The 26,585-nt window shown below is 39.7% G+C and overlaps 1 protein-coding gene across 3 annotated transcripts in view; it reads right to left on the bottom strand.

The window, feature by feature from the left end:
• The window catches only part of SENP7 (SUMO specific peptidase 7), a 2,310,641-nt gene that overhangs the window by 217,704 nt on the left and 2,066,352 nt on the right, over window positions 1-26,585 (bottom strand). For all 3 annotated transcript variants that reach the window (XM_044071599.1, XM_044071598.1, XM_044071600.1), the window contains exon 21: window positions 739-782. In XM_044071599.1, coding sequence (XP_043927534.1) covers window positions 739-782 — 44 coding nt within the window. The remainder of the gene's footprint in view (window positions 1-738; window positions 783-26,585) is intronic.

Below are 26,585 nucleotides of genomic sequence, written 5' to 3'. Positions count from 1 at the left end.
GCAGGATCTTTTTGGCGAATGCAGTTCGATTCCGCTCTTTAGTGCATTTGTTTCATCTATTCATAGTGGAAGCAAAGAATAGTTTCTGTAGCATTAAGCTGCACCAAAAGAGACAATAAGAAAGGCAGATAATAGACAGTAAATGTTACAAGTTTAGGGTCTCCAATACATGAGCAAACATTTGATGGAAAGACAGGGAAAGAATATACACTGATAGAAGCACACACAAAAGTCAGAATGAAAGTTAGCTATGCTGATACAAATACCAGAGAGTTAAATCTGTTCAATCATTAGATAATGGTCTTATAAACAGTGTGATTCTCATCTCATAACATTCCCAAAATGAAGTTAATGGGTCTTTAATAGAATACCTGATAACTGATAGACAATGCTAAGCAGTCTAACAATAAAGACCTCATTACCTAAGAAAGCATCTGCTGGATGAGTTGAGTTGGCACCTCACATTTAAGATCATAAACTGCAAAAGCTATATCCTGCAAATATTTGTCAGAAATAGAATTCCTACATGAAAAACGTCCCTAAATTAAAATGTCTACTGGTTCAACCCTAAAAAACAAGCACCTATGTTCACTGTGATGTACATGGTAAACAATGACTAATTATTCAAACACAAAGTAAGAAACAAAACTGTCTGCCTGCATCCCGTGAGGGAAATGGGAAGGAAAATGCTGCAGAACTACTTAATGTGGCATGCATGCCTACTCTTACAGCACCTACCTTTTAGAGATTTGTTTCCTTCCACAAGTATTGCTTGTAGTATCCTGCAAAAGATAATGCACAGCAAACCATTATTAGGTGTCAGGTTATAAACACCAAATGGTGAACCACTTTAGAAAAGAAAGAAAGGGTTCCAGAAAACTTTGACTTTGCAAGTTACAAAATTACACACACACAAGCAGTACGGTAAAGAATAAAATTCAAAATAAAATACACAGTACCCTTACTTTAAGGTTCATTTAAAGTCAAGTGTTTTAAAATGATAGTCAACAGCAGAAGTATATAAACAATGACATAAAAACTGCTCCTCAGCAAACCTGTCTTACTAATATGTTCATTAATGGGCAAGCTTTTAACTACAGCGAAAACAGCAAGCGTACATGTTAATATCTGAAATTTCCTCTTTTTAGAACCTTTCTTTGGTATACAATATTTGCATCCGTTTGCTCCCTCTCTCCAGTGGGTGGACATCACACTTCCTGCCACAGCAAGATGCAGTATCACTTGCCAAACCTATGCTGCTAATCAAAGCTGGAAGCTCTGATTCACAGTCGAACTTTTTATCCCTTTGTGCTACGGAACTAGCTAAAATGTTATGGTTTACTGTTGTACCTAAAAGTCTAGGAACTGGATAAGCCAAACAGGGATGAAAGGGGAGAAAGACAAGTGAAGACTCAAAGTAATACACAAAATCTGCTCATATCTTTTGGTGGGGAAGGTATGACTGATGAACATATGAAATGCTACAACAAGATTGGAAAATCTTGCAGGTGCTTGGCTTACAATGCACTGTCATGCATAGTATCATGAATACAGATGGGAAATTGATGTTACCAAGACAAGCTTGAGACATACCAATGAAGTTACTACACCTTATTCATTTATAATCTCACATTTACACACAAAAAAGTCCTACACAGCTTTTAAACATACTTTTATAATATCACATCAGGGTGCCTACATCTATCTCTGTTACTGTCTTTTGCCTAACGGGAAACATATGCCCTTAGGCCAGAACACAGGAAAAACTCATTTACTTATGAGCAGATACTAAAATACATACAGAAATAGGACATTCTGATGATAGACAAGACGGCTTCAATCTCAACTACAGCAGTCTAACTCAATCTGAACATTCACTTAACAAATGCATACAAAAATATAAAAGATGGAATGCTACTTGTAGCACTATATCTAGATTTGAAGACAGCTTTTGAAATCATATATCGCACAGTACAATTACAACGGCTAACTAACTGCTGATACTCCATAGAAGCACACAACGGTTTAAAGACTGTCACCTAAAGAACCTTCAGAGTTACACCTTACAACACATGCTCCGAAACAGATATTTTTACCAAAAGGTGCTCCTTATGGGTACATTCTACTGCACTCACCACTAAAAAAAAAACTCCATGGGATTTACGCAAATTAAATGTGTACTAACTGTACAGGTTACAGTTTTCACAAGATTACATTAGACACCACAGACCCTTCTCAGAAAACTACAGGATGATTTTAGTACTCTAAAGAACTGTCTGACCAATACAAAGATAACAGGGATACTGTTTGGTACTTCATAGCAATTAACCAATGCCCACTGTATGACTATTAATGACTGAATGGAAACCTCACTGTCCTGGATAGAACGGCGCAGCTACACAAGTGTAGCTCATGATCAACATCTCACCCTTTAACCACATTCTTAAACTCAAGTTAAAGTCTCAGCAGAAGTGAAAATCTCTTAAAAAAGAACTTCTATTTACTATCAAGGACAGGCAAGCCACAGCTATTCTCATCTTATTCCCCACATTAGAATATGCACTATTATCTCCACAAAACCACATCCTTAACACAGATTACTGAAAACAAAATTATCAGGTTTAGTAATCTAGCTAGCAATACGAAATGACAATATATTAAAGCTCAGAAAATTCAATGGCTGCCAGTTTCAGTTAGGGCTTTCTTATCACCACATACATTTGTATGAAAGACATTATCCACTTTTAAAAAAACTTTATACAAAAAAGTCAGCCTATTCTTTAAAAAGATATGAAAGCCAACACCTGCAGAGGCCATGTTTTTCACAAACATCAAGTAAATAAACTTTTTCAAAACAGATCCAGCGTGCTGCAACACCATACCAGAGCAGTTTACAAAAAGTGAGAAAATAAAAAAATGTTTAGACAATGCCGCTGGACATATCTTGCCAAAGACAACAAATACACATCTTAAAAAGACTGTGGTTACACTTTTCAATAGGGATCATCCTTATCAAACTTGCAAACTAACTGCAAGTCTTCCTTCCAGAGCTTGCAGAATGAACTTCAATATTATAGCAATAACCCACGCCTGGGTGTGGGTAATGCTAAATTTACCCACGGTTGGCGTGGTTTGGTCCCGAGTGAAGCCGGACCAAAAACAAACCGTGGTAAATTTAGCATTACCACCAGAAGTGGGTTATTGCTATTATACCATGACATTATTTAAGAAAAGAAACTATTACTTTTCTTAAATAATGGCATAGTATAATGCCTGTTTACTGCCCTTCCGCAGATGTCTTGGCATCGCGGCGGTTCTGATGTACTGCGCGCCTGCGCAGTACATCAGAGTTGAGCAAAAGCAACGGAGAAAGCAAGATCTCCGTTGCTTTTTAGTGTCTCGCTATGTTAAATGAGTTTAACATAGCGAGACAGTTTTAAAATAAGCAACGGACATCTCCGTTGCTTATTTTAAACTGTCTCGCTATGTTAAACTCATTTAACATAGCGAGACTAAAAAGCAACGGAGATCTTGCTTTCTCGTTGCTTTTAAACTGCCTCGCTATGTTAAATGGGTTTAACATGGCGAGACAGCTTTAAAATAAGCAACGGAGATCTCCGTTGCTTATTTTAAAGCTGTCTCATGTTAAACCCATTTAACATAGCGAGACAGTGTTTAAAGAGTTATACTAATGGAAAAGTCCGGCGACGGACCTTTTTCCATTAGTATAACTCGATTTACAACGGGCACGCTGGCCAATCAGCGTGCACGTTTTGGGGGGATCATGGTATAATATGCTATTAACACCAACCACACTCTTCAGTATACATTTTAACTGCAAATACTGAAAATAGCATGATAATGAAATTTATTTTCAAAATCTAACCAGAAATAGCAGTGGTCTGCCATTCCTCAAAGAATAATCTATAGACGCTTCACTATTTGTTCAAAATTAATCTGTCTCATACATAAAGAACAGAAGGATTACAAAAACGGCTGCACTGAAAGGTCAGACTAAATCAGTCATAGTGCAAATGCTGCCAATGTTTTTAGAAGGATGAGTACAACACAAGTACACTATTCACTTATACATGCTACTATCTTAATGCACTTCAGCAATTTACAAGAAACATAATACTGTTATCTTCTATATTTTATTTTAAACGTTCTGTGTTACACAACTAAAGGCATATTTTACTTAAGATGTGAGATATTTAACTGAACATTTTATGTCAGAAAATATTAACAATATTGCTTGTCTGTAGTATGGTAATGTCTTTTCCTACTGGCCAAGTTTATGGCTAAAAACTGTCCTTGGACAAATTCACTTAAGTTAGCAAATGTTTAATTTATTAACTGGTTAAATAAATACATTCAGAGGTCTAAACATAAACTGTTATGAAGAGAAGTATGTTTTAAGTGATACATTGAGATTGCATAATGTGGAGAAATGGTTAATCTCTGACAGCTTTATCACAAAGAAGTTATGTAAGTAACAAACAAGCAGTCGACTAGAATTATTATAACCAAATTATACAATGATATAAAAGGGTGTCCCCATGTATTTATTTTTCCATTTAGATTTTTTGTAAGACGGTCAAATATTCAAAACATCTAATCAGAGCTGCAACAGCTTTCGCTGTGTAAGAGACTGTCTAAATAATTTTGCTACAGAGGACAGACTAAATGAGAGACAGTTGTTAGAAGGAGCTGAAATAGGTAATCCTGGACCATGGATAAAACCATGAGTTCAGGCCCCAATGGCCTAATGGATAAGACATTGGCCTCCTAAGCAAGGGATTGTGAGTTCAAATCCCATCTGGAGTGATATAGTCTTGATACAAATAAAGCTTATGGAGGTTGGTATAATGGTTTTTACCTTGCCAGACAAGGTGCAAGGTTTGATTCTCACATGGAGTAATTGGCTAGGCTTAAAATGGCTCACAAGGGCAGTTAGCCTAGTAGTAATCTATGAACCTGAGATTAATAGTGAGAATATCAGGCACTAATAATCTTTATATTCTACTGGGCTGAGAGACTCAAATCCTATGTTAAATGAAAGTCAAACTTTATAGTATTCTAGTTTATGTCTAAATATACAAATCCTGAATTTAAACACATAATTTATTTTGCAAGTAGTCTTTTAAAACCTATTTTGTTATGAATGTTACGTACTGTGAAGTTATTTCAATGTTCTACATATGCAGTAGAGTATAGGAGTAGGGTTCCGGACAGTTTAAGTATTGCCTTCCTCAGAGAAGGAAGGTGCAAAAACAGAAAACCAGGGAATAACTCACAATGTCTCCTCTGAATCCAGGAGGCTAGTAGGGTATGCAGCTAGGACCCTTAGTTATTTGGCATAGTAGTAGAGGTACTTTTGTAGTTTTCCCCAGTCACTGGGATTCCTTTAGCTTAGGTCTGCTAACGGGTTTTAGTTGAAATCTCTATGTCTCTGTCTACCTGCTGTAAAAAAAAAAAAAAAATTCTATAAAAACAGTGTAAAAACAGTCAAAAGAAGTTAAAGCATTTGTATAACCAAGTAATATAGGAACTAACATGCTTCAAATTATCTTACAGGATTTTATTCAGTTCTTCAGTTCTGTATTCTTCCCAGGATCGCTCTTCAAGAGAATACAGAACTGAAGAACTGAATAAAATCCTTATAAGATCATTTGAAGCCTGTGTTTTCCTTCATTTGTTGGTTATACGAAAGTTTTAACTTCTGTTGACTGTTTTTACACGTTTTATACAGAAATGTATTTTACTGCAGGTAGACCTTGACATAAAGAGAATTCATCTAAAACCCAGCAGCAGACCTAAGCTAAAGGAATACCAGTGACCAGGAAAAACTACAAAAGTACCTTTACTTTGATGCCAAATAACTAAGGGTTCTAGCTGCATAACCTACTAGCCTCCTGGACTCAGAAGACATTGTGAGTTATTCTCTGGTTTAATGTCCTACATATGTAGTACATGCAACTAGTTTATCATGACATTCTTTAATTGTGTACTTAATGCATATTTTGTAAGTAGTTACAAGCTGTTTTACTACGACTGTTTACAAGTATGTGCCTAACAAAGTACTGCTATACATTGTGAAATTATTTCAGTGTTTGTGAAGCATACATTGCATGAAACCATTTTTATTGTAACATTTTTCACCTGTGTGTTTATTAATATAGAACTTAATTATGACAACGTCCTTATTCCAAAGTATGCTGTAACTAGTTAATATCACGGATGTTGCTAAGGTGATGAAATGGGTGCATTTTATGACATATGTACTAATAAGCATAGAAGCAAGAGAAGTTGAAGTTATAAATGAACACATCATTTTTTGACACATGACAATAAATATTAGGTAATGTCAGAACAAACAGATAGGAATATACCATTTTACACTCTCAGATACACATCTGCTTTACAGAGCAGGAAAAGTAGACAATAAGTTTGGCTCAACATGTATTTTCACTTTCCAAACATAGAGTTTGTGGATCAAATTAAGATAAGAATTAAAAAATGTAGCATGTGCCAGTTGCGTATGTATAAAACATTGCACTATTATAAATATTACCTAATGAATGGTAAAACATACAATATTTAAGTTTAGAAGAGTGTTTCTATTTTTTCTTTCCTTTAAGATTTGTAAACATCACATCAGACCCTTTCCCTACTTCCATCTAACATTCATCACTCCCAACTGCCATTCCTCCTCCCATACTGCTTTGCATTATAATCCTCTCTTACTTAGACCCCTCGCTAACTATACATCTATTTTGTTCCTGAGCAAAACTTCCTCTTGCTTTCATCACTGTAATCTTCTTTCATATACTACACTAAGATTAATATTTCTCTCTCATCTCCTCCTCTATATCTCTCAGCCTTCCCCTAATCTCTCTATACTACTTACACCCCTTTACCTCAAACTCCATCCATGCACAATTAAATCATTACTTTTTTCTTACTACCATTCCTTAGCATACCTACTCTACACTAAGACTCCTCACCATATAAATTCATCCTCATTCATATCAATATTTCATTATACTTACCTATTCGATCCTACCTATCTTCTTATCTGCTTTACTCCTCCCATTAACCTCTACAACCTATAACTGCATCCCTCCACACTCCTCCCACCACACATTATCACCTATCCATACTGCCTTCTAAATCCCAAATATGCCACTACTTCATCTTCTGTCACTAGCATTTCTTATATTACTCTCACTCTTAAGCAGCCATCACAAGTCTCTCTCTCACTCTTATTTACCTATACCTACCACATACTTAAATCAGAATACCACAGCACATTTCTCTTAAGTTTCTTCCAGCCTACTTGACATCAATGACATTAGCATCCTGAAACAGAAGAAAGCAACACATGCTCCACCACTATCCAACATTGTTTATAAACTGAAACTGAAATATAAGTGGATCTTTGGCTGCCATATTGTTAACTGGACAATAACACTGACAGGGGCTATACATCCCAATCATGGAACCACTCATCTAAACACCAGAACCTACCAAACCAGCCTTCACACATCCTGAAACAGCAACAGGCTACCTCTCCAGCGAACCAATACTACACAGTAACCCAAGAAGTCTCTATAACAAAATCACAAAAGTTCATGCCTGTATAGTCAACTACTCCCCTGATCTCTTCATAGCTACAGAAACCTGGCTAAAGCCAATTACCAAAGATACAGAAATACTCCAACCAGGATATAATATAATATAGTCAGACTACAAAGAACCAAAAAAAAAACCAGCTGGAGTTCCTGTACAAAGAAATGTTTTAGATCTCTCTACCTACCATGATACTATACCCACATTCAACGATACTGAACTTCTCACCTCATTCCTCAAACTGTATACTTACAAATTTCTAACCATCATAGGTTTATACATACCACCTTGTAACAACATTCCCATACCAGAAAAGATCCCCTTCTGAATCTCAGCCAACATAAGACCAGAAACCATCTTGCTTGGAGATTTTAACATAGACTAGCAAAAGATATCCCTACAAAACCCAACCAATTCAATTATCTATACAGCTTCTTTCAATTAATCAAGACTCCAACTAGAATTAACAAGGGCACATCTAAAGAATCCATCCTAGACTGGAGTCTAACATCCACGCTAAACAATGTTGCCACAAGTGGCACCCTAGCCTACGTGACCACCACTTACATAATCAGTTATGCCAGTCTCACAAGGTTTATCACTATAACAATCAGAAATCTAAGTAATTTCAATAAAAAAAAAAAAAAAACTGACTTTCAGCCTGCTTCAGATCAACTGGGCTCCACCTAAAAATCTTCCTGTTGATGAAGCAGGAGACGCATTTAACACAATATTTCTAAATATCCTGGTACAAGCAAGCCTTATTAAGAAAGTACAGTTTTGTACCTACCATAAATGTAGATGTTCGAGTGTATACCCTGCTGCAGTCATCACACTTGGGTTATCCTGTCGTCAGGCGGTCCCCGCAGTCGGCCTGAATTCCAAAGTCTTGGTCCGGCGTCGGTTGCTGTCGCTTCTTCCCTGACATCAGAGCACCAGGGGTATATAGGAGGCATTCAACGCCATTTTCTTCAGTTTTTCTTGCCCCAGATGTCAGGTGCCCCCCCCCCCCCAAAAAGGTGGTCAGTAGATAGTACCAATAATAAAAGTTTAGCACAAAGAAAACATCCCTCCAGCTATAAGCAAATACACCACAAAGGTTGTATCAGATTTTAAGGTATTGAAAGGTTTCAGTTAGGTCAGAGGGGATGGAGGGAGGGTAACCTGGACTGCAGCAGGGTATACACTCGAACATCTACATTTATGGTAGGTACAAAACTGCACTATGTTCATCGTGTTACCCTGCTGCAGTCATCACACTTGGGTTGAATCCCAAAGCTAAGGATGGGAGGTGGAGTCAAACAGGGTTAGAGGAGGCTAGAAGGCCTTGCAAAACTGCAGTGGCAAAGCCAGCTCTAGACTTACAGTAAAGTGGTAAGTGATAGTGTTTGGTGAAGGTGTGTACTGAACTCCAAGTTGCAGCTTCCAGAATATCCTTGGTTGGCACCCCCCTGGGGAAGGCTGTAGATGTAGCTGCTGCCCTGGTGGAGTGGGGCCTTATGCTAGCAGGAACTGGTTTTCCATGATGGGTGTAGCAAAAACGTATGCAATGTCCTATCCATTTGGAAATGGTCTGTTTTGAGATAGCCTTTCCTTGTGATGCTGTAGCATAGGATACAAAAAGCTGGTCAGATTTTCTGAAAACCTTAGTTTTATCCAAGTAGTAACGTAGTTGCCTGTGAATGTCCAAGGAGTGCAGGAGTCTTTCTCCTTTGTTCTGTGGATTTGGGAAGAAGGTGGGTAAATGGATGGTTTGATTTAGAGCCACACTGGATACCACCTTTGGCATAAAGGAGGGTTTAGTTCATAGAGAAACTCTGTCTTGATGAAAAATGAGGAAAGGCTCTACTGCCATTAGTGCCTGTAGCTCTGAGACTCTTCTGGCTGAAGTAATTGCTAGCAGTAGGGCAGTCTTCCATGATATAAACTTTAAATCAGCTGAGAAAGCTGGCTCAAAAGGTGGCAGCGTAAGTTTTTCCAGAACAAAGTTGAGGTCCCAAGTTGGTGTTGGTGCTGTCCTGGGAGGCCTAATGTTTTTGGCCCCTCTGAGGTACTGCCTTAGAAGTGGATGTGAAAATAAGGGAGGATACATGTTGTAGTGAGCTGAAATAGCGGAGGCGTGGATTTTAATAGATGAAAAAGAAAGTCCTTTGTGTAACATCTCAGTTAAATATTGTAGAATCTGAGGTATGTCCAGCTCAAGGGTATTTTGGCCTTTAGCTTGGTTCCAGGCGCAAAATCTTTTCCATTTGTCTGAGTAGGCTTTCCTGGTGCTGGGCCTCCTGGCCTCCAGAATGACATCCATAACAGCTTGTGAAAGAGGAGCTGGCTGGTTGCTTAGGTGATTTGCCATGCAGCCAAATTTAAGGTTTTGAGCTGGCTGTGTAGAATCTGACTGTCTTGCTGTGTGAGCAGATGAGGAATTTGTGGTAAAATCCATGGTGGGCCATGTTCCTTAGTAGTGGGTACCAGTGCTGGCGTGGCCAGTCTGGGGCAATGAGCATCATTCAGGGTCTCTTCATCCTGACTTTCAGCAGCACCTTTGTGAGAAGGGGCAATGGAGGAAAGGCATATACTGTCAGCATTTTCCAACTGAATGAGAGTGCGTCCATTTTCCAAGCTTGATGGTGAAATGTCCTGGTGAAAAATTTTGATAGTTGACAGTTTTGGGGGTTGGCAAACAGATCTATGTCTGGGCGCCCCCATTTTTGAGTTATCATTGCAAATACTTGTGGATCCAGTTTCCACTCATGGGGATCCATGATGTTCCTGCTTAGGTCGTCTGCCAATGTGTTCTTTTTTCCTGGCAGGAATTGAGCTTGTAATTGAACTTGGTAAGCCAGTGCTGTGTTCCACAAGGTCATTGCTTGCCTGCATAGAGGGTAGGAGTGTGTAGCCCCTTGATTGCTTATGTACCACATTACTGTGGTGTTGTCTGTCCTTATTATAAGTTGTCCTGGGTGTAAGAGGTCCTTGAAGGCTGTCAGAGCATTCTGTACAGCTAGCATTTCTTTTTGATTGATATGCAGATTTCTTTGATCTGCAGTCCATATGCCTTGAACGCACAGTCCTGCCATGTGTGCCCCCCAGGCATAGTCGGATACATCTGTTGTCATAGTTTGCCTGGCTGGTGGTAAGGTGAAAGGCTGACCCTTGCTGACGTGACATGCCTGTGACCACCATAGAAACTCCTGTTGAAGGCAGGGAATGAGAGGTATCATTGTTTTCAAGCTGTGGCTGTGTTGAGTCCATACGCTTTTCAGGTACCATTGTAATTTCCTCATATGCAGTTTTGCAAATGGTATTAGTAGTATGCAAGATGCCATGAAGCCCAAGGCCGGCAGAATTTTTCTTGCAGGGAGTTGGGCCTTTGTTGCCATTATTTTGAAGTATTGAGTTAGTTGTAGTTGTTTAACTGGCTTCAGATAAGCCATCTGGGCCGTTGTATTCAAGCTGGCACCCAGGAATGTTATATTTTGTGAGGGCACTAGTTTTGATTTCTTTTCGTTTACTGTGTACCCTAGGCAACTTAGAAGGTGTTTTACAAAAGCCAGATGTTGTAAGAGAATGTCCTTGCTTTCTGCTTGTATGAGGCAGTCATCCAGGTATGGGTATATTTGAATTCCTCTTTGTCTGCAGTATGCAATTACTGGTGCCAGGCATTTTGTGAAGACCCTGGGCGCAGTAGATAAGCCAAAGGGCAGTGCAGAGAATTGGTAATGGGTTGAACCTGCAATGAAATGGAGGTATCTTCTGCAATTTTGTCCGATAGGGACATACAGGTATGCCTCCTTGAGGTCCAATGTTACTAGCCAAGCTTTCTTGCCCAACATGGGAAGAAGCTGCTGTAGTGTTAGCATCTTGAATTTGGGTACTTGCAAGAAGGTGTTTAGAATCGAAAGGTCCAGAATGGGTCTCCAAGCATTGTCCTTTCTGGGGACTAGAAAGAGCCTTGAGTAAAATCCTTGGCCTTGCTCCTGTGTAGGTACCAGTTGAATGGCTCTCATGTCCATGAGAGCTGTAATTTGTTTTTGTGCCTCTGCTGATTGATTTTGTGGCAGGTCTGGCATTCCTTTTATCCTTGGCAAGGTGTGGAAATGGAATCTGTATCCTTGTGAGATAATGTCTAGGACTCATTTGTCCTTTGTGATGATCCGCCAGTTGTCTGCAAAAAGTGCTAATTTTCCTCCCAAGGGAGGTGCCAAGAGAGCTTTGCTTGACAGTTTGAGGTTTAAGTCATTGTGTTTGTCTTCTAGTAGTTTGGGACCTGTCTTCTCCTCCCTTCTGTGTTGCAGTGCCCCATTGGCGAGGTTTGTAAGGGATTTGTGCTTGACCTCTGCCCCTTGGGCATCTGTATTTACCCCTCTGTGGTCTGTCAGAAGCTGGAAAGGACCAATTTTTTGTTGGCCAATTTCTGCTGAAGCGTGGGGGTTGTACCTGTAAGAAATCTTTGACCGTCTGCATAGATTTTGCCTTATCCTCCATTTTCTTTAAAACCTCTTCTGCTTTAACTCCAAATAAGACATCCTGCTCTAAGGGTGCATCTAGTAACTTTGCTTTAACATGATCAGGCAGAGTTTGTTCCTTTAACCAAGCATGCCTATGTATAACAGACCCAGTAACAGCTGCTCTACAGGAAGCTTCCAAGGAATCAAACCCACACTGTAAAGTATGTTTGCCCACCTGTTCAGCTGCATGCAACAGATCCTGCATTTCCTTGAATTCAGACTGTTGAGGATGCATGCTCATCTTTTGTTTTATTTGAGACATTAGGAATTGCTGGTATTTCAGCATGTGAAATTGACAACTTAGTGCTCTCATAGCTAGAGTAGCTGAGGTGTATACCTTCTTCCCCCACCTATCTAGTGCTCTGGAGTCCCTTTCAGAGGGTACAGGATTTTTAGCCATAGAAGCCTTAGCCCCTCTGGGACCCTGGGAGATTGTCTCTGGGTCAGCAACAGGGCTTTTGTAAAGGAATTTGTGTGAGTCAGGCACTCTATAATATCTGTCTGGTTTGGCTGGAGCAGGAGGCAGAGAATCTGGATTTAGACTAGATTCTAAGTAAACATCATCCACAATGTCTAAAACTGGAGGGATAGCAAGTGGTCTGTGCTGGGGGAGTAAAATAAACTCTTGGGAGCCTTTTCTTTGAGTCGGAGTAGTCCTGACCTTCCCAGTGGAAATGTTCCCTCATGGTATGTAAGGTTTCCCCAAAGAAATAGTCTTCAGGGGGAAAAGCTGAGGGAATGGAATCTTCAGCATCAGAATCTTCATAAGGGGGAAAGTAGTAATCCTGTTCCTCAGAGGAGCCTGAGGAAATAGACACTTGATGAGAGGAGGCATAATCCTCCTCTTGTCTAGGCCTTTTGTCTGGGGGGATTGGGAACCCCTGATTAAAGAAATCAAATCTTCAGCCATTTTAAGCATCTGTTTCTTAGGCATGGGGCCTTGAACTGGAGACTGATGTGCAGTCTTTTTCGGTTTTAGAGGAGTCTTAAGCTTAGCATAAGATTTTATGGTGAGAGTAGTCGGTCTGAAGACGCCTTCTGTAACCGAAGGTGTTTCCACAGCACCGGCTTCTCCTTCTACAATGTTGTCGGTAGGGCCTAAAGAAAATGGCTGTGTCGGCCTAAAACTCTCTGCTTGAGAATCCAAAGCGGTCGGGGGTTGCAATTCTGTGGTCGCCAGGGGCTGCGTAGGCGCCTCACTGAAAAATGGAGAACCGGTGGCCAGCCCAGCCGAGGCCTCAGAGTCTGGCTTGGATCTAGGCTGCCTGTCTTTATCTTTGCGTTTTTTATGCACGCCGGTAGTCGGTTGCTCCGACGGCATAGTGTAATTAAATTTCCTACCGAAGTAGTGTCGTGCGAAATCAAAGCGTCGCTTTATAGTTCGCTTATTGAACCTAGCACAAAACCGACAACCACTGACGTCGTGGTCTGGGCCTAGGCAAGGTATACAATAAGAATGAAAGTCCTTATGAGGTACTTGCTTCCCACAAGAAATGCAATTGTTAACTTTTTCTGACATCGGACTGAGGCAAGAAAAGGTTCCCCAACGGGGTACTTAGCTTTGAAGACTTCGGACTGAAATTCAATTCGAAAATCTCAGGTGTCGGCCGACCGGCACTTACGAACTGCTTCTACTTCGAGCACCACGCGGCAAGAAAGACTGAAGAAAATGGCATTGGATGCCTCCTATATACCCCTGGCGCTCTGACGTCAGGTTAGAAGCGACAGCAACCGACACCGGACCAAAACTTTGGAATTCAGGCCGACTGCGGGACCGCCTGACGACAGGATAACCCAAGTGTGATGACTGCAGCAGGGTAACACGATGAATATCCCACAAGGGTTAAAAATAAACCAGCCCCTTTGTTAACTAAAAATCAACTCGTGCAACACAGAGGTAAAACCTGGAAGTCAAGGATACAAATCAAGTGTCAAACATCCTTGTAACAATATAGGCAGTTCCATAGCAAATAAAGCACAAAATAGGACAAAAAAGCTTATTATAAGAACACCTAAAATTTATCATCAAACAATCTAAATAACTTCTGGAAATCCACAAATATATTGCTAAATCCTGGAAAATCAACCTAGCCGAGCTCATCCCAATCAATAACTCCCAAACCATTGTTTTACAGTTTAGCTAACATTTTATGCAGTAACCTCCCTCCTACAAAAAAAAATTACTACAAATTCAAACATGCCACTCCAATCACTGAAGTCACAACAGACCTTCATACTCATTCCAGTGCCAATGTCGACAATTAAAAAATACCAATGCTCCCTTAAGACTACTACTTCCCTTGACCAATTTCCATCTGAACACCTCAAACTTACAGCAGATAACCTTACATATCCTGACCAAATTCTAATAAATCACTCTAAGAAAAATATGTCCCCACCTCATGAATGAACCTCACAAACTATAGACCAATTGCCATTCTCTTACCCTTCTCCAAAATATTGGAAAGATGCATTCACTCTCAACTTACTACATGTATTTCTTCGCATAGCATTCTCTTCATCACAGTATGGTTTCAGACTCAATCACAGTACAATCGCTGCCCGTCTAAGGTTCACACATATATCAAAATAGAAATTCAGGTCTTCTAACCACAGCCATATTCCTGGATCTATCCAAAGCATTTGACACAGTCAGTCATTAAATTCACCTAATTAAACTCTTCTTATGGACTAACAACCTCCTGACTTAACCAGTTTATTAGTTACTTCACTAATTGGTCCCAAACAGTGAAATGGCAAGATGACTTCTCTTCCTTACTATATTCATTGGAGTCCCACAGGGCTCAGTTCTAAGCCCACTACTATTTAACATATTTACCAGTGGCTTAAACCCAACAGCCAAAGAGGCCACCATAATATAATACATGGGTGACTTCATTCTAATATGCTGTTATGACACTACCTGTGCTCTAAGCACTCACCCAAAAATCCTTCTCCTCCATAGAAGCTTAGCTCAGCAACTCACAAACTCCTCCTGAATCCAAAAATACTAAATTACTGCTATTTACCCCAAGTCTCACTCCTCCCAAAAAACTACCGTTAATATACTGCCATCCAAAAAGACCAATACAGAACTGGCATGACACATGAAACTACTAGGTCTGATTACAGACTACCACTCGAAATTTTATATCCATCATCAGCAAGCAAAAAACACAGCACAATAAAAGCTAGGCTGCCTCTACAGAGTAAAACACTACCTTTTTGACTCTGCTAGACCAAACATAGCCACTTCGTTTCTACTCCCCAACCCTGTATATGTCTCTTCTAGCCTAACTAATCTCAACTCCTCTCTTTCAGCCAAACTACAACAATGCTGCAATAAAGTAGTCAAATTCACAACAAACAATATATATCACATCACTGCCTCTCTCTCTAAAGCAACTAAACTGGCTACAACTAAATAATTCTCTATTATACTCATAATTAATTGCAAACCTTCAATCTACTGCATAACACTGAAAAATTCCCATCTTTTTACTCCATCATTCAACCTTGCAGTACTAAGACAGATCATTACTCTCATAACTAAACTCAACAATGATGGATACTCCCTGTATTCACACCGCATTGCCAGTAGCTGGAATACCATCCCACTCCACTTAACAGTCTGCATCACGAAAAACTTGAAATATCATCCTCTATCATCACAGCTCCTTTATCTTCCTCATACCTCCTCCCCTCCTTCCTTTCTTTGGGCAGCGCTAACTCTCTATCTTTTCTTCCTATGTTCAAGACTTTGAACAAGTCTTTATAGTAACAAATATTTTTACGTAAAACCTGACAATCTATGCATATTGATGATATTGCACTGCATATACCCCTTGTGTTAAAAATGTATTCATATACAACTCATTTAACTATTACTTGTAATTAAAAACATTTGTAAATGATGTGACTGATATCAAGTATGTCTGAATAATGGAATTGTTGCACATATATGAAACTTACGTTAATAATGAAAATATGTAAATGATGTCCATGATGTCTGGGGCTCCACTCAAAAAGGGCACTGCTGAGTCAAACTTTCCCGGTAAACAAATGCCAATAAATAAACAGCACTGTACAGATTAACAAGGCAGAAAGGTCACTTAACTCACTGAAGCCTAAAACATCTTTTTATATACCTCCAGTTGACACCCATACTTTTTCATGGGGCCCAGAATTTTTTTGGTTCTGGTTTCTTAACTAAGTGACTTACCAACTAATAATGGGCAGCATTAGAAAGGGCAAGGAGTTATTAGCAAAATTACACTAAGAGTTTTAGTCTAGGACATTCTGCAGTGAAGAAATTAATCTTTATTTGCCACTTATATTTTCAAATTTATGCTCATATTTTCATAACTGTCAGACCTTCATGTTATTGAGATGCATGGTATGAAACACCAATGTGGCAGAAAGGACAATTCACTGTTAATAGGTTCATAGGTGTGTACTAGGCTAACGGCCTTGGAGCCTATATAAGCCTAGCCCAAGAAGATTCCCTGGTATCATGCCACCAAAAGTTAGTTCCCAGGGCCCCTGTCAAGCAAGGCCACTGAAGTGATCCCTGGGTTGAACTTCCTATTGCCCATCCACGCGTCAAGATTTCTCTTAAAGAGTGCCAGTGAAGGGCTCTGCCTGACATGAATGGGAAGTTTGTTCCAGAGTATGAGAAGAATGCTGGTTTATATCACATTGTACCAGAAAGATTGCTAAGTGTATGCTAGTAATTAAGAAAAAAACAATATTTTCAATTGTACTTAATACTTTAAAAACTGAGTAATTACTGTTGCATGACACCAAGTGAAACCCTAGATGTTGCTGAAGAAAACGGTCTTTGATATTTGCACTGTACGATGCACATCTTGAGAGATATCCAGTAGTGTTTGTCTTGCCAATTATATAATGAGCATAAGTTTACATATTTCTGCAAATATCTCCATAAAAATTCACTTATGGAGGAATTTCTTGGCTCGTGATGTTTATATCTGGTTAACAAAATGTTCTAATGATATATGTCTAGGTTGTACAGTTTCCAAGATATGAAAATTTCTGAAAGCGTACAATATAAATTTGGGGCTTGTGTGCATTACAATATATTACAACATTTACGAAAAAGACTGAATGCGCTGACTGTTATCACTGTAAAGAATACTTCTCATAGACAACACTGCTATTTGTACAGTTTTAACAGCTTTTACTGTTCACAAACTACTTACATGTGCTTATCTTATGCTTTTTAAATTTATTTTTCAGAACATCCTCTGGAATGCATGATGTGTGCAGGCTGCTAGAAGAGTGACATTCCACACCACGTAGGTGTTAATGAGTTTAGTTCACTGTCCCATCAACAAGTTTAAAAAGTTCAAATGTCTGTAGCAATAAAAAAATTCTTCTATATGCAGAAGCTTCTGGGTTGGAAACAGACTTTGGGGTTCAGGTTTTATTTCTCTTCTGGCTCTTCAGATCTTTCTGGGTTGGAATAGTCTTTTAAGGGTCTATGTTCCTTGATGAGTACTTCTAAGATGCGTCCACTCTCTCAGGAATCCCAAACACTGAAACGATTTCTTGAAAATTCACACTAGTATCTCTAAGTACAAGACCACTCAGTTTCAGGCAGACCGTGGCTGATTTTCATTTTGGTAAACATTTTTTCACAGGAAATCTCCTTGACTATATGGAGGACCACAGCCCTGAAAGCAGCAAAGTCAAATACTACAGTTCTCAGTTCCTTTACAAGGGTGTACATTGTAGAGCACTCCTCTGTCACGTAACCAACAGAGGCTCCCTTCTTAGAACTTAGCTGTAACTATGTAGTTCCATACTGTTATCCGAGCAGATGAGATGAGCTGAATATGAACCCTCCAAATAGGTTTTGCGGCAAATATGTCTTTAGCAAAAAAGTGGAAAAAAACTGGCATGTCTTTTTTCTGCTTTCGACTGATCCCAGCTGCAGCTGCAAACACAACTAATTTCAGTGTCAATTCATTAGGGTCCAAGCCTGGGGAACACAAACCCAGGTTTATTACTCTTTGAAAAGTTATTATTCTACTGAAAAGAATTAGGTTTATAAAGCTAGACATTAAGCCTCCTCCAAAATACTCTGTTTTATTTTTTCTTTTTGACCTCTTGACACTTCAATTTCCCAGATTATGACCTATTCATGAGCAAAGCTTTCAAGTCCATTTGGTTTCAATAGTGCCATTTGGAATATATTATTTGTGAATGGAAAATTAAACAAACACTTGCACAGCTTTCACATAGAAAGCTCTGTTCTCCTGACAGGAAAATCTTTCAAGTTAAGCACATCATCATGCATTCAGTGCATTCAATTAATTGTTGATTACATTTTGACTTACTGCAACATACTATATATAACAGAAGATTGGCTAAGCCAATGCACAGCAATACACAAAGCAAAACTAATAAATGCAATTAATACAAAATAACATTGATAATAATGGACATCAATATTAGTAATATTTTTCATTAAAACAGTGAATTGGTGAAAGTGAATGAGTGGAAGTCAGTTGTAGTAATCTGTCCTATATTTTAGACTGGAATTGAAAGACAACATAGAAAATAACTTGCATCTTGTGAGATGTCCTCTGAAATCTTTTCTATAAAGAGACTGTAGCTGGTTTGAGAAGCAATCAGGGTGAAACAGCTGAAGATACTTGGGATTATGTCATGGAGAGAGGGCTTTCTCTGACCACCACCCTAGACAATTTGGTTCATGTAACAGCACAGCAAGGCTTGGGGGGGGGGGCAAGATATTTCCTGATGTGCCCACCTAGGGAGGAGGAATGTGGTGGCTCCCCAACCAGAGTCTGTTGTTTCCAAAGGTAGGAAGAGGCCAGTCTCAACAGCAAAACCATGGTTCTGGGAGAGTCAAGGGTTTGCCTATTCAACCCAGGATCTCAGTAACTCTTACAGAGCATTTGCGGGAGTATGTGTATACCTGTGTGGAGAGTGCTGGTACCTCCCCCTGGTGATGCAAGTACTTACATTTTCATGAAGTGGGGGGGGGAGTAACGGACTTATAACAAAAAATGTGGTTGTCTTGTTGACAGCCATGCCATGAACTACGTTATGGTTCTCATCCCAGAAGGGAATGAACTGTTACTGGAGCACTGGAGGTCTTGCCCCAATGAAGAGCAAATCAGTGGCCGTGACAGTTACTTGATGGTCAGCAGGAAAGGGACAGCAAAAGCATGTTAAAAACAGGTGACAAAGGAAGAAGCATGACATGATAAAATAAATATGACAGAATGCTGTGACAACTGTAAATAAGGTTTGTACATAACATGCAAGACCTGCAGTTAAAGTGTTGCTTCGCTCAGAATAGTATGCAGTGAGTATAGAGACCACAAAGTGGGCTGAACATATTTTGGAAAGGTAATTTAAGGCCATTTTGAAAAAGTACTATAAATTACAAGGAGGGAAGAAGCAGGGGAGGTAAGGAAGAGTCTGCACCATTATAATGTGTATGGACATTAAGTTGGGCATGATTGCATGTATACTTACTGAAGGTGTAGAGGATGTTGGATGGAAACACCTGGTAATTCAAGCTTCCCATCATGGAAGAAATGGAGAAGAATGAGGTTATGGGTTAAATGATTACCTTCTAAATTTGTTCTATATAAGAAGCATCCACTTATTCTTGCATGTAGATAAATGTGTGCGTGTTTATACCTTTAAGAAGCTATCCAAGGGCTTTGCACAAGTGTATAAATACTGAGCACGTGCGAGCCTGACTGCCATTTTGTAGTAAGCTGTTGAGATGTAAGCATGCATGTATGTATGTAAGGTCTGTCTGTTAATCAGTTAATTTGTATTTTATGATGCTGCTATCCATCCTGATGTGTTTCTATGTATTTATTTTATTTTTATTTTATTTTACATTTGTTAACCGGGGGTGTCTGACTGAGCCGAAAAGGCCCTTTTTCAGCAGAGGCCCAGGGAGAAAAGCTCCACATAGAAAAATTACAGATACATTTAGACATGATCAGTATACACACAAATTACAACAGACATGATTTTACAGTGGTATGCAGCACATCGGTTACAGTGGAGAGAACAAAAAAAAAATTAAAAATAAAGGTACTTAATAGATTTGTGGTGTACAGCTGAAATTTGGAACATAGGTAGAATACATACATAGTACACAGGTACAGTACATACATTGTAGATTAGCCAGTGTTTGTGAGAATAGTTTTCAATCTTAATCAAGTACTCTAGGTTTAGCATGTGTACCTTATCCGCTTTCACTAGCCTGGGGAGCAATCATGGCACTGCCAACTTTGCTTGAGATGTTGCCTGATGAGGTCTTTAAAGATTGGATGATGTGTTTTGAATGCTAGTGGGGACAGAGTTCCATTTTTTAGCCACCAAACTACTATATAGTGCATCTCCAAAGCTATTGTAGCTGTTGGTGACTTCTAGTAGTAGTTTGCTTGATGGTCTAAGAGGCCTTTTGGTTGAGTGATGTTGTACTAGGTTTTTGAGGGCAAGACACTTATCGGGGAGGTAATAGATAGAATGACAGAGGCAGAGCTGATTGTAGGTTAGGAGGTTGGGCATTTCAAGCCAGTGGAGCTGTCTCAAAGCAGTAAAGTGATGAGTTCTATATGAGCAATTTGCAGCAAAGCAGGCAATTCCGTTACAGCAGGCTTCCATTTTGCTTAGCTCAGTTTTGTTGAGATTAGTCAGAATGGGAGATGCATAGAGTAGGGTGGATAGAAGTTGGGAGCTAGCAATGGCTGATCTTGTGTTGTTGGTAAGAAATGGTTTGATACGGTAGAGTGATCCCAGTTTGGCGTGTACTTTTTTAATAGTTAAGTTGAGATGACTATCAAATTTTAGGTGGGAGTCTATGGTTATTCCCAATAGCTTAGCCTGTGCCACTGGAGCAACTGGAGTAGCATTTGTGCAGTAGATAGTGAATTGACTGTTATCAGTGTTTTTATTAGAACTGGTTATAATCATAAGCTGAGTTTTCTTTGGATTGAGGATAAGTTGGGCTTTGGTTGGGTAGTTTTCAACGTCAGAGAATGCTAGCCGAGTTGTTTTCAGGAGGGTGGGAATGTTCTGTGCAGCACAGATTAAGGTAGTGTGATCTGCATAGTGAATGACATATGCATGCTGTGTGGAGGTATGGAGGTCATTTGTGAAGATTGTGAATAGTAGTGGTGCTAAGACAGAACCCTGTGGGACTCCTATAGTTATGGGCAGCTGAGGAGAGAGAGAATTTTCCCATTTCACAGCTTGGTATCTTGTCAGTTAAGTAGCTTTGGAACCAGGTAAGAGTGGAATTTGATAGGTGATACTGGTTTAGTTTGTTTAGCAGGATTTGGTGCGGGACTGTGTCAAATGCTTTGGACATATCCAAAAAAAGAGTTGACACCTGCAGGTCTTCATTTTTGAGACAGTTTACTGCGTCTGTGAAGCAGAGGAGGGCAGTAGTGGTACTATGGGCAGGTATGTAACCATGCTGAGTAGGTGACAGGATGTTGCTGTCTAGGAGATATTTTAGCATCTGGGTATGGATGCATTTTTCTAGGATTTTGGCCAGGGGGGGGAGAGCAAAGCAATGGGTCTGTAGTTATTAAGTTCAATGGAGGTCCTACCTTTATGTATGGGTGTAACATAGGATATTTTCCAGAGTTTGGGCACATAGTTTTCAACAACTGATCTGTTTATGAGTGGAGATTGGGATAGCAATAGCATCTGCTGTGAGTTTCAAGAAATAGCTGGGGAGTAGGTTGGCTGCTGTTGTTGAGGTTTTTAGTTTGGACAGCATGCTTTTGATTGAAGTGGTGGAAAATGTTTTGAGGGTAAAGCTTGTATTAGTGTTATTTGTGTTGGGGGGCTAGTGAGGAAGGAACTGTCCTGTGATACTAAGGATAGAATTGAGTTCACAAAGTGGGAGATGAATTGTGTTTCGATGGGAACTTTAGTGTCAGGGGTGGTTGGTTTGGGGGTAGTCTTTTGGGTGGGTTTTAGTAGCTGGTTAACATTTTTCCAAAATGTTTGGGGGTTGTGTTGGTATTTAGTTTGTAATGTATTATAGTAGGATTTTTTGTCCAGCCTAATGCATTTTTTTGCACGGTTGCGCAGTTCTTGGTACTTAGTTAGGCTTTGTGTTTCTTAGTTTTTTTATAGTAAACCTGGCAGCATCTCTGGACTTGAGGATTTGTTTGGTTTCTTTACTGAGCCAGGGGTTTGTAGAGGTTCAAACCTTGATTTTGTGAAATGGAGCGACAGTGTCTAGGTGTTGTAGAAATGTTTTGTTGAAATATGCTACAGCCTGGTCAAGTGGGAGGGTTTTTAAGGGGGTCCAGTCACAGTTACACAGTAAAGTACTGAGGACCTCAGGAGAGAACTTTTTTGCGTTTCTAGTGGATATATAGTTAGTGGTTTTGCATATGCTTGTTCTACTATGTATAAAGTATGTTATGTTGTGGTCACTTAAGATGTTTGGGAGACAGCCTGCGTGGGGGTACAATGTGGGGTTGTTAGTTAGGACCCAGTCAAGGATGGATTCCTTTTTAGCTTTTTTATCACATCTAGTTGGAATTTGGACTAGCTGCTGGTAGCCATGGAGATTTATTAGAGTACTTGGTGGTTCTGATATGCAGGTGAACCAATCTAGGTTGAAATCCCCCAGAATAAGGGTTTCTTGTGAGTATGTGGAAGAACACCAGGATAAGAAGTCTTCAAGGCTAGCAGGTGTATTACCAGGTGGAATATAAATTACAATTGTGGTGATGACCTTTTTAGGGTGAAGTTAAAGTTGTGAGATAAGTATGTCCCAATTATTTGGGGAGGGGTAGGAGTTTGGTAACTGACGTACAGTTAAGTTGGACTTGTACAGTAAGGCAGTTCCACCCCCTTTACAAAGTGGTATGTCTTGTCTAATGATATTGTAGCCGGTAGGGAGAACTTCTGAGTTAGCTCTGTTTTTATTTAGCCAGGTTTCTGTTAAAGCAAGTATGTCTGGGGAGTAGTGTGCTATTGTTGCCTGGAGTTCAGGTATTTTATTTTTGATACTTCTAATATTAATATTTAGCATTAAAAGATGGTTGGTTTTGCTGCTGTTGTTGATTTGCCCTGGGATGAAGATAGTGGGGGTGTTATGTTCTGACATTTGTGTTGGAGCAGTTTGTACAGGATGGATTTGGGCCTGGATTGGGGTGGATATCTCCACTTATGGTGAGCCTGGTGTTAAACATACAGATGTTGGAGTTTGGTGAGGAGTGCGAGAAAGTATTGTGTTTTTTTTGCTACTAAGTTTAGGGATATTGCTAGAGTGACAACTTGTGGTGTTATAAAGAATTATGAGAAGACAGACAACTTAGTTGTATGATAGTCATGGTTATAAAGTTTAAGATGGTACTAGGTGGGGGTCTGAATAGGAATTATAGGGTTGCACTATATATGGATGGGTAAGTAGTGTGGGTGATATAAAAAATGCCTAATGGGAATAAGAGTGATTGGGAGTATTTTTTGTGGAGCAAGTTGGTGTGGTATAATGTGATCTGACTTGAGGAGCTGTGATTGGTGGAGGTGATGTGAGGGTGAGCTGTGGGTGTGGCTGTGATTACTATAAATGTAGAGGTACTGGGGGTGGGAGGGAATAGGGGGCAGGGCAGGAGAGCGGAGAGAGCCCGAGCGTTAGCGAGGGTGAACAAAGCGGGGCAGAGCCCACCAAGACAAGAGTAAACAGTAAGTATTACTTTACAAATCTGAACACTTCAAACAAATTCCTGAGGTCTAATGGCTTACCAGCAAGCAGAATGCAATTGCTGAAGAGCACTTGTGTCCTGGTGGGAGACTAGAAATTTAAAGATGGCTCCATGCTCAGCAGGATTCTAATATAGACTTAGTATTGGGGAGGGAGACAGCACAAGGGGTGTAAATCAGGTGGAATGCAAAGAAACCAGAGAGACTATGAGTGAAGGCCTCAGAGGGGGTAAGTAAGAATTCAAACTACCTGTAAAGTGAAGGAGAGAAGAGACAGCAAACTTTATTAAGGTTGGGAGTGCGTCTTCACTTTGACTTGCTGATTAGTAACCAGTTTGTGCACAGATTAGAGTAGGGAGGTACATTAGCAATAAAGGGGAATGCATAGAGATGCAAATAAACAGGTGGGCCTCCAAGTGATATAAACTAAGGCAGAAAGCACTGAGAGGGCTGATTGATGGTTACTTTAGTCACAGGGATCTGAATTAAATGTATACTGTCTATTGGACAGTTAGGATTACTGCACTTGCTGGGGGGAGGACACAAGGCTACAACAGTCAGTTTTATTAGCACACTGAGAACTACTAAGAAATACTGCTAATGTAATAGCTTCACTCTCATAACAAATGCAAGTAGAATGCCTGGGTGGACTGACCCTGCTCGAGGCTCAAAATGTATATCCTTGTTTAGTTTTGCAGTACTGATTCCTTCTTATACTGTATGGGTATTAAAGCATCTAAACAAACTACCCCGCCTGCTTGTCATCTATGTTAGAGAGGGCCGAGCAACACTGCAGTTATGAGTAAGTGAAACAACTGGTACAAACAAACAAATCAGCTTATATTTTATGAATAAACAGCCTGCTAGGGAGAAGCTAACAAGACATAATACTCTGTACTACAACAGCAATGCATCAAGAAGACGGTGGTATCAAGATGAAAGGTTGTGATTTTTAGTAATAAAAAAACTGTATGATTGCTGTATGTTCATGTCAAATTTTTTGATGATATTTCAAGACTGACAAAGATTAAAAGAAAAAAGAATCTCCTCATTTTAAGTCAAGCAGGCCAAGGGTACAGACTAATCAGACCTGAATGCAACCATTAAACCACTGCTGAGATACTCACAGGATCACTGCATGTGAACAGGCAGAGCACAGTCATGTTCCAGATGACTGAGCATGGGCGGGTTGGTTCAGACACCCCAGAATGCACCCTCTGGTTGGCTGTCAGTGGTGCAACTCTTGCACTCTTCTCATTAGAAAACAATGGGTGTGAGCTTTCTCCTACAGCCTTTGATTCCCTCATCTTTTCCTGCCAGGCCAGCACAGACTTAGGATCATGCAACTGACTTTCCTGCCTGTCCCTGTATGGGCACATCCACAGCAGCAATCTTTGAGGAAACAATGTGGTCCTCAAGCTTTTACTGTTAACCACTTATACTTCATGTTGCACTTCCCTCCCAGACAACAGTAGCGTAGCAATGGTGTGTCTAAACAACTCATCAGACGAAGTGAGAACACTTAGAATTTTCTGAAATTTTAGGCATTGAAGATGGGATTTTTCCCATAAGAAACTTTAGGAATGAAACTTGAACTGTGTAAGTAGCAGAAATGAGCAGGCAGGAATTAACTGTGCCCTACTAGCCTGCTTTACGAGATCAGCAGATATGCCTGCTGCAGGCTCACATGCCCCAGACTGTGACAAAATCTAGCAGTTTTGGAGATTTACTATTCAGTTTTTTTGTTAGCTTACCTTAGAATAGCTTATGTCCAGAAAATACAGAGAGAGGCATAACACACAGTGGATATAAAAAGTGTACACACCCCTGTTAAAATGCCAGGTTTTTGTGATATAAAAAATGAGACCACAATAAATCATTTCAAAACTTTTCCCACCTTTAATGTGACCTATAACCTGTACAATTCAATGGAAAAACAAATCTGTTAGGGGAAAAAATATAAAAAAATAAAAAACATACAATAAGCTGGTTGCATAATTGTGCACACCCTTAAACCAATACTTTGTTGAAGCACCTTTTGATTTAATTACAGTGTTTTATTAAAAAGACATACCAAAAATTCAGACTTCTGTACAGGAACATAAAATTTCTAACTCCAGAATCCAAAATCTCAGGGTCTATATTAGATCAGTGAACGCTTAAAAAAGCGAACACTGATTGATCAAACTTATGTAAGTAAATGTTTAAAATATTGAAGCAACAGAAACCCAAATTTTTTCCTAGGGAAAGAATTTGGTTGTCCGTTTCTGTTGCTTCGGTATTTTCAGTGCTGTGGTGGAAAGTTACAGGTCAGACTGAGGTAAGTGTGTGATTGTGTGGATGTGAGTGTTAGGGCGGGTTAGGTGAGTTAGGGTTAGGGCGCGGGTTAGGTATGTGTACGATTGTGCGGACATGAGGGTTAGGGTGGGTTAGGTGAGTTAGGGTTAGGGAGCAAGTGAGGTGAGTGTGCGATAGTGACGGACAGTTTGGGTTAAGGTAAGTGGATAGTTAGTGGTGTGTGTATAGTTTAGTGTAGGGTTAGGTGTCAGATTTTAGGTGTATGTGTGTGGATTGCTGTTTATTTGGTGTGTTTGTGTTGTGTGTTGTGTGTTTTGGATCAGCGATTTTTTCCTTAGGAAAAAAATCGCTGATCTGACAGTTCGAGATTAAGCTTTCGCTTACATAAGTTCGATCAAT

This window comes from Protopterus annectens, chromosome 5.part0 (assembly GCF_019279795.1).
Source record: "Protopterus annectens isolate FY-2018-M chromosome 5.part0, PAN1.0, whole genome shotgun sequence".
NCBI lineage: Eukaryota > Metazoa > Chordata > Ceratodontiformes > Protopteridae > Protopterus > Protopterus annectens.
This window is presented reverse-complemented; position numbering and strand designations above follow the sequence as displayed.